At 46.0% G+C, this 13,952-nt stretch overlaps 1 protein-coding gene across 10 annotated transcripts in view; it reads right to left on the bottom strand.

The window, feature by feature from the left end:
* AFDN (afadin, adherens junction formation factor) overlaps positions 1-13,952 on the bottom strand; it is a 101,096-nt gene that overhangs the window by 17,903 nt on the left and 69,241 nt on the right. For all 10 annotated transcript variants that reach the window (XM_040628062.1, XM_040628056.1, XM_040628059.1 and 7 more), the window contains 7 exons: positions 8,197-8,262; positions 7,940-8,013; positions 7,379-7,497; positions 5,730-5,924; positions 4,823-4,914; positions 4,306-4,491; positions 197-1,195 (listed from right to left, as the gene is read on the bottom strand). In XM_040628062.1, the coding sequence (XP_040483996.1) occupies positions 197-1,195; positions 4,306-4,491; positions 4,823-4,914; positions 5,730-5,924; positions 7,379-7,497; positions 7,940-8,013; positions 8,197-8,262 (1,731 nt within the window). The remainder of the gene's footprint in view (positions 1-196; positions 1,196-4,305; positions 4,492-4,822; positions 4,915-5,729; positions 5,925-7,378; positions 7,498-7,939; positions 8,014-8,196; positions 8,263-13,952) is intronic.

Here is a 13,952-nt window from a genome sequence, read left to right as displayed (position 1 = left end):
AGTCCCATGTGGATGGTATTTACTTTTCAACGTCTGTGCCTCTAACCCTGGCTCACTCTGCAGGACACCAGCTAGCAGCAGCAGGTACCCCACGCGAGAGAACAGGGCCCTTGCCAACCCTCCGGGAGCCTGGGCGTGGCCATCCCCACGAGCGACACGCACAGGTACTCATGCCCACAGCACTTCTCCCCTTTACCCTTGCTCTCCGCTCAGCCTCAAGGCGCTGCATGATCAGCATGGTATCCACGTCATCGTCCTCCTCTTCCTCATCATCCTCGTCCTTCTGTTTGGACTCCTGGAGTCTCTTCTGGAACTGCCACTCCAGCATGAGCTTCCGCAGGCGGTCGTTCTCCTCCGCACTGCGCTCGGGCTTGTTCTGGAGCTCGTGGATCTCCCTGCTCAGCATATCCACGATGTGCATCTGCTGCTGCTTCTCCAGCTTCTCCCTGGCATCCCGCTTCCACGGGTCTGGGGACAGACTGTCTCCCGACGACAGCTCCTCTTTGCTGACCGTAATGTACTGTAAGTCTCTGCGCTCAATCGTGCGGGGCTGCTGCTGGGGCTGCAGCTCCCGAATGACCGTCTCCTGGGGCCTCTGCAGTGTGGACGGTTTTTCTGGCTTCACGTGTGGGACGGTCACAGGAGAGAACGGGGCCGGGTTCAGGGACTGGGAGCGCATCTGGCCCAGCTTCCGCTCCTGCTCCCTGCGCTTCCTGTCCCGCTCCTCTTCTAGACGGGCCTTCTCCTTCTCATACCACCGCTGGTGCTCTTCCCGCTTCCGCCGCTCTGTGGCCGCCACCTGAGCAGACGCAGGTCCTGTCTGGCCGGCAGGAGGTGGAGGGAGAGGCAAGTCCATGGGGATTCCGTCAAAGTCTCCGGCATAGTGGGTGGGAGGTGGCGGCGGCGGCGGGGGCAGGTCTGTTTGGACAGGCTGGGAGACGGCCGCGGGCATGGGCTGCACAGCGGCTGGCGTCTTCCAGCGCCCAGGGCCGCTCTTGGTCAGAGTGGATGCGGGAGTGCCTGACTTGGAGGAGTGGTCCAGGTGCTCTTGGCTGGAGGTGCTGGAGCCCACCGAGGAGCTCTGATGGATCCACATATCACTATCAGACTTGCGATCCAAGACTGCCTCGATTCGATGCCTCTCTAGCTGGTATGCTTTATCCTCCCGAAGTTCCTCTTGGGAACGGGTAACACGCTGGAAAAATAAAAAAGGAAAACTGTTCTATTTCAGCCGCTTAGAAAAAAATGACTAAAAATACATATATCTTATCTTCAGGGAGAACACAGTTTAGGGAAATCGTTAAGGGAGTGCTGAACAGAGGCGGAAACCGTCCAGCTCTGTGGCATGCATGACGTGCGGCACCATGTCGGGGTCGGGGGGTCAGTGCCCTTCTAGGGCATCTCTTTATCTGCTACAAACCAGGGGAGCTGTACTTCCTGTATGCATCACTGGCAAACACACACCCACGGCACAGACACGCAGGTACTTCATGGACAAGCATGGCCTCCCCACTCTTCGGTGGGCCCTCACACGCATCTGCACTGTGGTTCCTCCCACAACTGACGGATCAATGTGTTTAGTGTAACTACATGAAAAGCAACAAGATTTACTTCCCTGTAGTAAAATTCTGAGTAAGAGTCATGATCAAATCTTAACCACGCCAGCCATGGTTCCACCAGCTGATGACTGGCTTTGGGAAAACTCCGGCAGAGCTGGGCACATGCCAGGACAAGCCAGGCACCTGGCTGTCTCTGTTCCTGTCTTAGAAAGGTACAAAACACAGTGTGTATATGTGGAAAAGACGGAAACGAACACACTCTCCCAAAGGGCTAGTCTCTGCACAACGGCATGTCTAAAAGTAGTTTAAATTGATAGAAATGGGGGCGCCTGGGTGGCACAGTGGTTAAGCGTCTGCCTTCGGCTCAGGGCGTGATCCTGGAGTTCTGGGATCGGGCCCCACATCAGGCTCCTCCGCTATGAGCCTGCTTCTTCCTCTCCCACTCCCCCTGCTTGTGTTCCCTCTCTCGCTGGCTGTCTCTATCTCTGTCGAATAAATAAATAAAATCTTAAAAAAAAAATATTGATAGAAATGATTCACTATGATGTCAAACACTTTTTCTTGTCCTATTGATGTGCAGAAATTAAAGATGAAAATCTGGAAAATAAGCGCTTTCCTTTCCTTAAAAAATAAGCCAACAACAAAAAAATGAAGTATCACTTAAAAAAAACAGTAGCCTGATAGAAAAATGCAACATTTATTGCCCACATTTTGCTATAGCTGCACTATGCCCACAGAAACCGTTTCTTGCTTGTTGGGCAGTGTCCAGACCCTCGAACAAGGGTTAGGGGCACTGAACGCTGGGTGGTCAAAAATCCACATACAACTTCTGACACACCCCCCCTCAAACTTTACTAACAGCCTACTGTTGACTGGAAGCCTTACAGAAACATCAACAGTCAATCACCACGTATTTGGTATGTCTTATTATATACTGTATTCTTACAACACAGTCAACTACAGAAAAGAAGATGTCATGAAGAAAACCATCAGGATGAGAACATACATTTACAACAAGCACTGTATTGAAAAACACGGGCATAAAAGTGGACACGAGCAGTTCGACTGATGCTCAAGTCTACAGTATCGTTAAATTTCTTGCTATTTGTAGAACAGATACTCTTAAAGTACGAGATTTCAGACGTCCAGCCCTAGACTCCCCATGGGCTCTTCTCTGCTGCAGCACTGAGCCTCCTGGATCACTGCTCTGCTCTCCCTGCAGACTTCACGTGAGCCCCTGGTGCCCTCGTCCCATCTCTCCATGTATCCCCTGCTAAGTCCTACCCTGAGGCTCAGTCATGTCAGGATCCACATAAGTGACGTGTCAATGCGCTGACCTCTCAGCTCCCTGACTTCCTCTTCTATTCTCATTTATCCCCGAGGTGAGGCAGAAGGAAACGGCAGACATACACTAGGAACCAGGGGGCTTAATAATGGTATTCCCATAAAATAGCAGAAAACGTGTATATGATCTTGACATAGGGGAAGGAGATCTTCTAAGGGTTAACAAATCACGCGAGAGGAAGCAAGGCACACAAGTACTTCATTGTGAAAGAGAAATCTGGAGGAAGACCTCTTCTCTGCTAACTCCAGCTCGCTGGCAGAGCCGGCGGGGGGGAGGGGGGCAGAGGAGGGCATCCAACGGTCCCAGACAGACTGGACTTGGGGTACTCAGGCCTCCCTAGGAAACAGGCAGGATGGCGCCATGGACAAGATGACAACATCTGTGACCTCAGGATCACTTCTTGCCCTCAGAGAATGTAGCTCTTCTTCCCTGCTACTCGTCCTGACCTGCCCGTGACTGTGAGTCCTCCTCTGTTCGCCTGGCCTTGGCTCAGCTCAGCTGCACCTCCTCCCTGGGTTCCTCCAACCACCCCAACTAAAGCACCACAACCAGAATTCACTATCCAGGACCCGTATTTGTTACATATCCTAGACTGTGCCTATATCTATGCATATATTTGATTTCTTCTCCCAGTCTTTCACAATGCAACGTTACCTTTCTTAAACAGAAAATCCCATCTGATAACGTTCCTCACCTCAATGACTCAGACCGACACTCCCTTCTCTACTAACTTGGATAAAACCCAATTTCTTCAGCTTATCACGTCAAGCCCTTGCTGTGTGTGTTTCCAGGCTGCAAAGGCCTGCCACTGCCCCTGCCCCGAGCCTGGTTCCTGCTCAGCGGCACATCTCTGCGCCTTCTCCTTTGGTCTGAAAAGCTCTTCTATTCAGAGAGTTGTAATGCGGGAGCCCAGGTGCTAGTCACACCTAGAATGAAAGGTAGCTCTGCGACTCAGGGAGGACCCAGATCGCTAGCAGGGCTTCCTACACTGTATGGACTTTATCCGTCTCCTTTCCCAACCACATAAATAGTTTTATGGGCAGGGACCATGGTTATGTCTGCATCCCAGTGCTTGGACTGATACAAACAAAGAAAAACACACACCACTCATTTTTCACTCCTTGAATCAGGAATCCTGCCTCACAAACTGTAACGAAGGTGCACTATTACTAGCCCTTCACTAATCAAACAGCAAGGGAATAAAGCATTCTTTTTCATATTTAGTATTCCTTCCTATCCCCTCTTCCTCAGTTAACCACAAAACCAGGAAAGAAAAAAGGTATCAGTCTCAGTGCTGTCCTCCAGAGAGTATCAACGTATCTCTGAAACCATTCAGATTTTACCCTGTCAACCGGCTTATCTTTGCAGGCCGCGAATGTTCATGGACTCCTTCTCTCTAACCTGAATTGCAATACTGGAATGATTACTGTCTGGGTGCATGTGTGGCTTCTCCTCATAATTTGGCCACTGGTTCTGAGGAGGAGCCATCCGGTCCTGGGATTTGGAAGCTGGGAAGGTGAAATACTCTCTGGTGTACGTCTGAGTGGGGATGGGGTAGGCCTCAGGTCTAGGTGGAGGGGTCTGTTCCTGTAAAATGGGAAGAAGAAAGAAAAGTGAGCTTTTGGCAATTTGTACATAAATTAATTTAATTTCCAATGATCTGTTTTTTTAAAATATAGTAGATATATTTAAAAATGTGTTAAAAATTAAGTGTCTGATCCTATACTGAGAATAATGAAAAACATTTTATTTTGCCCTGACTTCTTAATTTAAAGCTAATTTCCTTATTATATTAAAAATGAAGAAGCCCTCAGGAATTCTCAGCACTGCTGACTTTCAGAGTGAACATGTGAGGAGACAGTTTAGGGATTCTGCCTAAGTATTTGCTGTAGTGAGGATGTTCGCCTCGTCCTCCCACCTCAGTGCAGAGGTTCCCAGTGGAGACAGACGTTATCTTAGCTGTTGTTCCGGGGGCGTACGCGCTCTTCCCTCCAGGGCTAGGAGGCTGATCTGTTGGAAGGAGTCAGGGAAAAGAAAGTTTAACATGAGATCAACAAACTCGATGTCACACTCCTTCCTCCTCCTTCCTCCATCTTCCAACTGCCAGTGAGGAGTCAGCAGAGACAAACAGCACCCACGTGACAGAATAGCGCTCAGCGCACCCACTCCTCTCTCCTGAAGAATCAGAGCCCAGAGCTACCAAGTTTCATCTATAGACCAGGAACTGGCAAACATTGCTGGCAATGGGACAGACAGTAAATATTTTAGGCTTTGCAGACCTTACATGTGTTGCATATCCTTCTATCGATTCTTCTTCTCGTTAACAATCCTTCAAAAGTATAAAAGCCATTGAAGCTCCTGCTGGCAGCCTGCCAAGTCCTCAGAGACAGTATCAATGACTCGTCTCGAGCATCAACTGAATCAAACATGTTCTAACCCAGCTTTTACTTTCTATTGGAAGAACATCACTTTTTTTTTTTTGTTTAAAGATTTTATTTATTTATGTGACAGAGAGACAGCCAGCGAGAGAGGGAACACAGCAGGGGAGTGGGAGAGGAAGAAGCAGGCTCACAGCGGAGGAGCCTGATGTGGGACTCAATCCCGGAATGCCCTGAGCCGAAGGCAGACGCTTAACAACTGTGCTACCAGGCACCCCTGGAAGAACATTACTTTTGATCTCTCTCACAAAAAGCACATGTCCGTTGGCCGGTTATATGCAGGTAATCCTATGGTTCTGATCACTAAGCAAGCACGGGGTGCCCCAACACTGACAGTGACCATGCATGTCCAGGCCAGGGCAGGCCAGGCAAAGTGACCCCTCTTACTTGCCACGTTGGGGCTAGAGCGGTGATCAGCCCGGTTCTTCATCAGCCTGTCGTCGCCCGGCAATTTCTTCGGTTCACTGTATTCTGCCCAGGGCAGCTGAGGGCTCTCAGGTGACCCGTTTGGAGCTGAATTATTATAGAGCTCGAAACCTTCACTCTTTGGTCGGGGTTTACCTGAGCCACGACGGTCTGAAACTGAAATCAAAGTGCATTCAGGCTCCCCTCATTTGTTCAAGAATTTATTTTAAACAACCAATTTATTAGTCTTCGAAGAAAGACTTTGTATATGTAGATTCATCTACAAATATTAAAAATTTCATAAGACCTTATTTTTAGCAGAATAAATAAGGTAATTTTTTTTTTTTAATCTAACAGTACAATCTTTCCAGAGAATCTTTATTAAAAGCAACATTTAACTGGCACTGATGGGAAAAGGTGCTCTTTCCAACCTATTTTCTCATAAACCCCACCTGTTAAGTCACAAGACTATTTTGAAAGTAACCTTTTTAAAAAGTGAGAGATAAATACACTTCCCTCACTTTCTAAAGCACACTAATTCTTTTAGTAGCTAGCAGGGCCAACAGCTGGTGTGACTGTCTATGCTCTCCTTCTGGCTTCTGGATCTCCCTGTGGGGCAGCCTGGGTGTGTTCTCTGTTCTAACAGCTTCCCTCTGACTTCTAACTCACAGTCTGGTTTGCTTCTTGGAACGACTGGAAGCTGCACCAATATAGTACGGTCGTGCGAATAAGTAAGAAATACGCTCAGTCGAGGTCTACACTACAACACATGGTTGTGTTAAGATACACTCTCTGTTTATTCCAGGAAACAGTAGGCCCAGGTTCTCAGAAGCTTTGGTTGCTGTCGTTGTGTTACCATGAGGTCGACTTCAGGTCTTGGACTTGGCCAAAGCCCCCAGATCACTGACTGATGGAGAAGGGAGGTCCATCAAGGCCAGACCTAGTGGCTGTGCACAAAGTTAGCAAAGTAAATGCAAAGTATATAATGATTTAAAAGATAATGTGAGTCCTAATGGTTTTTCCCCTGTGATTTCTGAACTAATCCTTTTTAAAAAGCCCTAAATCTACTGGTTTTACTCTGAGATTTTTGATATTGGTACAAAATCATGGTTCCCACCACAGATTACCTTATCCAAATAACTGAGCTTTTAATTTAAAGTGAACTACATATAACAGGATAATCATGTCTTGCGCACACAGGACTGAAGTAACTATTCATACGCACAACACAGATGTCATTTCAGTAGAGAATCCCACTTGTGCTCTGAAGACGTTATATCCCACATCACACTGGCTACAACTAAGGGCCTAGTGCGGGGCGGACGGAAATCCTCCTGCAGCCGGCCAGTCCCACGGGGGCTTCTGGGGGGCATGGACCTAGTGAATCATCGCGTGGCCAGATCCTGAACACAGTTCTTGGCTACTTGTCCTGGGCACCTTGCTGAAGTGCTTGCAGCCCCAGCTGGGATCGTGAAAGCAACAGACCCTAACCCACAGAGTTTATGTGGCTACAAAGAGAAGATCAGGACGGTAAAACGCCTGGCACGCGGTGAGTGGGCGCTACAAGCCAGCTACTGCTGGCAATAGTCAAAGGAAGAGACGGCATGCAATTCCCCACAAGGAGCTCTTACTTCTTTGCATCATCGGGGACGGCTGATTGAGCAGGGTGGCGAGGCCGTGATAAATTGCTCCCTGCTTTGCTACTTCTAGTGTTACCACAGAACTTGTTCTTGTCATGAGTTCTGCCGCCCTAGGAAGAAGAGAGTGGCACAAACGTAAAGAAAACGAAATGCAGTGCCCGCTCTTCACAATGACAGCCTGTGACCAGAGTGACCGACCGCTATGCTGAATAACAGTTCCGACCTCCAGACAGATGACCTGCTGCCCATTCCTTGCTTTAAAGATTAACTAAGCACACATCTCCTGTTAGCACAGTAAAAATGGTAACATGATACTCAAATTCCCAGGACGTGCCAAGAGTATGTTTTTTTAAGCTTCAAAGAAACTGCTCCAAACCAAAATACGTATTTATAATCTGCTAACAAATGAGGCGTCATATACACTGTTTTACATTTAAAAAGGTGAGGAGTAAGGGCACAGCTTTTTGGCATTATTTTTTGTCTTCTAATTCCAAATGTGAAATATCCCTAAACATGTTAATATTCAGCTTTAAACAAATACATAAACAATACCTTTCTTGAGAGAGTCCTACCAGACTTCGTCCATCCACACTGAGGAGCTGGTCACCTGCAGCCAGGCGTCCATCCTGTGTCACCCAAAAGGCACGTGTTTTGGACAGTGGGGACAGCCAGGGCAAGAGGAGGAAGAGGAAAGTCAATCAGCAAACAGTCGACATGGTGTTTTATAACTACAAGTATCAGTGGGGCATCGCAGGTCATTTGCTGAGTAGGACACACCGAAAACTTACATCTTTAAAAATGATACTAACCACATCCGCAGCACCTCCTTTTACAACAGACTTGACATAGATTCCAAGTTTATCTTGACCAGCACCCTAAGCAAAAACAAAGCAGGAAACACTGCTTGAAAATACAGAGTTAAAAATACAATACTCAGTAAAACAAAACAAAAATAAAAAAAATAAAACTAGTACATAGATAATTGTAACAAAAGTCCTGGTTCCTGTTTTTACATGAGAATTAGAACTAATAAAATTAACACACTATTAGGTAAATACAAAGAAACGAACAGGAAATGTATCTACTTTAGGTTTCTAAATCAAGGAAAAGTACTCTTGAAAAACTGATTATTCATAAACCAGATGATGAGACGACTAAGACCTGGCACCCTAATGGAAATTCCAAACAGCTCTGACGGTCCTAGGTTTAAGTGAGAGCTAAAGCTACCCTCATGACATAGGCTACTAATCATTTTTATACAAAAGCAATTTATTATAGTATTTTTATATTCCAATATTTGCCTATATCCCCTTATTATTTCCAAAGCTGTATTTTAAAATTTAAAACAAGAAAAAACTTCCTGTGGCATCTAGGAAGAGGGACTTAGGTAGTAAGGCAGGGCTCTGTGGAAAATCCTGTGCACTGGTTCAACTGAAGGATCATGTACTATAACTTGCGATGAAGGCGGAGCTAGCGCCCCGACCCACAGGCCCGTCTGGACCAGCAGATTCTGTGCAACAGCTTTAAGGAATATATACAAGTCTTGTACAGAATCACCAACATTCCACTTGCACATTCCAACTAGAACCTAAAGATCCAATACGGACAATCTGTGGAACAACCGCAGGAAGCACTCGCATGCGTGAAATCTCACTTGGATAGTACTGCCAGTGTTCCACGACCGAGGATCCAGTTCTCAGCTCAGGGTAATTGCAATAGTTATGAAGTACTGTGTCATAAAAGCAAAAATATAAAAGGTATCCCAGGGAGTTGTAAGGACAGTGATTTCAATAAATGATTTAATTGAAACAAATTTTCCACAACACTCTGGAAGTACATAATTTCCACTTTCTCCGTTTTGCTAACAGAGCTGGTTTGGAGAGGACAGTCTGACTGGGGAGCTCTGCTGAAGCCTGTCCCCGCTCTTCCCTCAGGAAAATCCAGCATGTAGGATGCCACTGTTTTGTGACCCTAAAACCATCTATTATGTTTCTCATTATGAAAATGGCATAGAGTGTATCAATTTAACAAAACAACTCAATTTTGGGAAACAGTATGTTTCAAATTTCATGTGGTCACCTTACCTACGAGCGGAGTTTATACAAATTCTACACAAGGTAAAAATCAAACCCCTCTTTTCCAGCTCCCCACCCTCTGGCCTAGGTTTTCTCATCTGTTCCTCGGTGTCTGTCTGTCCCTCGACAACTACCATACCCCGTTGTTGCACATCTGCCCAGCCCCAGACACCCGACTGCCTACAGACAGACGGGTGCCCCTTAAAAATCATCCAGCATTTCCAACACAACAGGATAACCAAGTGCAACCTGAGACCTCTGCCTGGTCCTTCTGACACACACACACACACACACACACACACACACACACACGAAGCACTGAGATAGTTGGCTAAGCTTATACTTTTTTATAAATACATGGTAGGCACTCAATAAATGGCAACTTTCTGAATTTTAGCATGTCACTCACTTAGCAAGACAGCAACAGAGCAATAGATGCACCTTTTCCCTGACTTCACGCAGGCCAATCCTGGGTTTCCCTGAACCCAGAGACCTAGCACGCACTCAGGGAAATTACTTGTAAGCCAGCCCCTACCTCCAGCCCATCGGTTATATGACACACAGTATCCCCTTGCATGTAATCTAATTAGATGATTTTTTCCCCAATACAGTTCATACTTTTATGTAATCTGCAATTGACTGCTTAATTCAACAACTCAGCTGTTTAAATGACAACTTCACTCCTTCAACAAATACTCACTGAATGCTCCCTTATGCTGTCCTAAGCTCTGCACACACATCCGTGGACAGAGCAGAAAACGCCCCGGACCTCACGAAGCTTGTATTCCAGAGCGGCCTTCTCTGTAGCGTCTAATAATTCCGACCGGGGCACTGAAAATCCCCCTCCTCTTTTCTGCAAATGCTGGAGGGTGTTTCCTTACAGCTAATACCTGAGGCCAGACCATTTCTTCAAAGGTTCTAAGAGCATAATGACCTGCTTCCAGTGTTCTCCGTCTGACTGAGAGCAAAGCAGTGCTCACAGCGTTTCAGGATGCAGTTAGTGTGAATGGGTGGGCACTGACATCTTCATGATGTAGTACAGATCATAAAACTGTCCTTTTACGAAGATACTCAATTACCACCGTCTTTGAAAAGAAAAATGTTTACCAGTAATACTAATATTTTTAGTAACAGTGATATAAACAAAATAGCAAATATATACATTTTTAAAATTTTTAATTTTTTAATAAGATTTTATTTATTTATTTATTTATTTGACAGAGACAAAGAACACAAGTAAGGAAGCAGCAGCAGAGGCAGAGGGAGAAGCAGGCTTCCCACTGAGCAGGGAGCCCCACCATGTGGAGCACGATCCCAGGACCCTGGGATCATGACCTGAGCTGAAGGCAGACACTTAATGACTGAGTGACCCAGGTGCCCCTATAAGAGATTATTATTAATAATGAAACAAATAACATTTATTTAGACAAACTGTAAGAGAACTCTGTCTTTCTAAAATCACAAAACAGAACGATAAAAGAACAAGAGAAAAAACATGTTGCTTCTCCCTATGTCAAGGCCCTGCTCACATACTCTCTGCTGGCCGACAGTTAGCTCCGTTGTCACAATGCCCACTCTGGGAAGGGGCCTCTGTTCCACACTCAGAATGAATGGTAGCTTCACTGTGATACCCCCTTCTGCTTTCAGCCTCCTCGTTCAGACCAGGAATCACACCCCTGAGGGGAGCTACCAGGCCCCGTATTCCATTCTAGACAACTAATACACATTTCCATCCAGGAGACTTCACACGATGTGCAAATACTATGAAAGTGACCGCAAACCCTGCAGCACCTTTCGGGAGGATGCTACACGCGGTGTGAGGTTTACAAAGCCTGTGTTCAAATACTCAAGTAAAACTGATCACGTAATATAGGCACTGGACAGCATCGTGACCGTTACATCTTTAAATATGGGCAGAAGTTTCCAGCATAAACCTCCCAACAGTCCTGGCAAGCCCTCTGTGTGACTGTCCCGTTGGTCCCCTCTGTGCAACCTGCCGCAGGAGCCCCTTCCTGAAGCATGCCACACGGGGCTCCTGACCCAAGACTGGAGCAGCTGCTGCCCCCTGAACCCGAGTTCAGGCTCTCGCCCCTCTCACAACACACTATGCCTGATCCAGATCCTCCTTCTTGTGCCCTCATTCCATCCTGTTTCCGTGTTCCTGCCTTTGTTTATGTTGTACTTTCCACACAAAACGTCTGATGCAATGTGTCTGCCAAAACGCTTTCGTCATTTGACTCCTGGGCTCACCTGCCACTGCTGGCCAAGCCACACAAGCTCTCTCTCACCTACATTCCTGGAACAGTTCCTCTGTCCTGTATTCCAGCTACTGACCATACAGACAGCTCTCCTTGTCTCCCTTCCCTGGTCGCTGCCGTCTGTCCTCCTACCACGTGGTCACTGCCGTCCTCTCAAACCCTACCATGAGGCAGTCCAGAATCTTACTGAATGAATATATTAGTGTTAGTATTCGTGGGTCAGGAAGCAGTTGATGCAGCTATCACAGACTGACTTGGTAACACTGGAACGTTCCTGGTTTAACAAGTTAGGAACCCTAAGCATTTCAGACTATGGTACCACATGTACTGTTTCTGGAAGAAGCTATCTTCCATTACAGTTGGGTAATGGACGATGGGAAGGGCACAGCATTGAAGAAATGCTATTATTTTCTTACGTGATGGGAATTTCCTAAGTTCTAAGCTACAATCACGTCTTTAATTCCAAGTTCAATTTATCAGTGTATCAGCTACTCGGAAAAGGAGATCTTCATCTGAGGAATTATGAGACAATGATTATTAGAGACCTCAATGGCAAAGACCCAGTAGGCTTCTAAAAGGTCCTTTTAAGGTTGGTCATAAAAACGGACTTTAATTAAGTCACTGATGGTGAATGATTAAATACATTAAAAAAATACTCTTGGGAGAGGGTGATACACAAGTGAAGAATGTGGATCTAGAATATTCTTAAAGAGGCACCCAAGCTTTGGTTAGCATTTGAATCTTACTAATGTGGTCTCAACCTTACACTGCTTACCTAGAAATAGTCCTTATTTAACAGACCCACTGCTTACATTTCCATAAACACATTGCCATTCCGCTAACCTTTAACTTTCCTGTAGACACGGTCCCTTTAGCAGACCTACTCCATTGGAATTCCCTTCCCTCCTTTCATTCTGGTCCCCTCCCACCTCTGCTTATTTGACTCCTATCCATACTTCATGTGCAGCTCACAGTTACAAACTGGACATAAAAAACTACAAATACAACTGCTGTACAGAGAAATGACCAGTTCCACTGGTAATTATTTTAGAAAAACAAAGTTACAGATGGATACTCAGAAATCAAAGAAGTCTAAGGAATTTATTTATTTTCTTAAATATTTTATTTATTTGACAGAGAGAGAGAGAGAGAGAACACACACAAGCAGGGGGAGCGGCAAAGGATTCTCTGATGCGGGACTTGATCCCAGGACCCCGAAATAATGACTTGAGCCGAAGGCAGACGCTTAATCAACTGAGCCCACCCAGGCGCCCCCAAAGTCTAAGGAATTTCTAACCATACACACACACATACACACATGTGTGTATATACATAAAATCAACATGGGTAGTTACTTTCAACCCAAGACACCGCCATCTCTGGCCAACTCTAAGGGGACCCAGTGTCTCCATCTGGCCACAGCAGCCCTGGTCTGAAACGTCCACCTTGGCAGGCTGGACAGAGGGGCATATAGTGCTGCTTCATCCCTGCTAATGGCACGCGGACTGGGAATAGGTCAGCTCTAGGGAGCACCGAGGCAAACTTACCGTCCGTCAGGCTGCAATAACTCCTTAACATTACAAAGCTCTCACTACCTGCCCCACTTCATCTGAATAAAAATAAGATTATACACTATGATGATAATTGTATAAAACAAAATTACTTCAGAAGCATTAAACCACTATGTCTTCTTTCTGAAGAGTAATGCACACACTAACCCAGCCTAGGAAGACTGAACTTTGTAAGGCAAGTCCACTCCTTTTCCTTTTTAAAGATTTTATTTACTTATTTGAGAGAGAGAGTACATGAGGGGCGGGGAGGGGCAGAAGGAGAGGGAGAAACAGACTCCGTTCCAACCAGGGAGCCCGATGCAGGGCTCGATCCCAGGACCCTGGGATCATGACCTGAGCTGAAGGCAGATGCTTAACTGACTGAGCCACCCAGGTGCCCTAAGTTCATTCCTTTTCTAATTAAGAAAGGAAAATGGGGTTCAGAAAGTTTTTGCCGCTACATACCAACGTAACACATCTGTCAGTAAAAGAATGTATATATGAGCTATATAAACAGTAACCAAATGTTGGTGGAATGGTATTAGACACTATTAAGACTGCTGTCCGGTATGGTGGCCACAGACCACATGTGGCTTTACTGAGCACTCACAATGTGGAAATGTGGCTAGTCCAAACTCAAATGTGTATTGAGTATACAATATACTCAGCTATCAAAGCTTTG

This window comes from Ursus maritimus, unplaced genomic scaffold (assembly GCF_017311325.1).
Source record: "Ursus maritimus isolate PB19 unplaced genomic scaffold, ASM1731132v1 scaffold_13, whole genome shotgun sequence".
NCBI lineage: Eukaryota > Metazoa > Chordata > Mammalia > Carnivora > Ursidae > Ursus > Ursus maritimus.
This window is presented reverse-complemented; position numbering and strand designations above follow the sequence as displayed.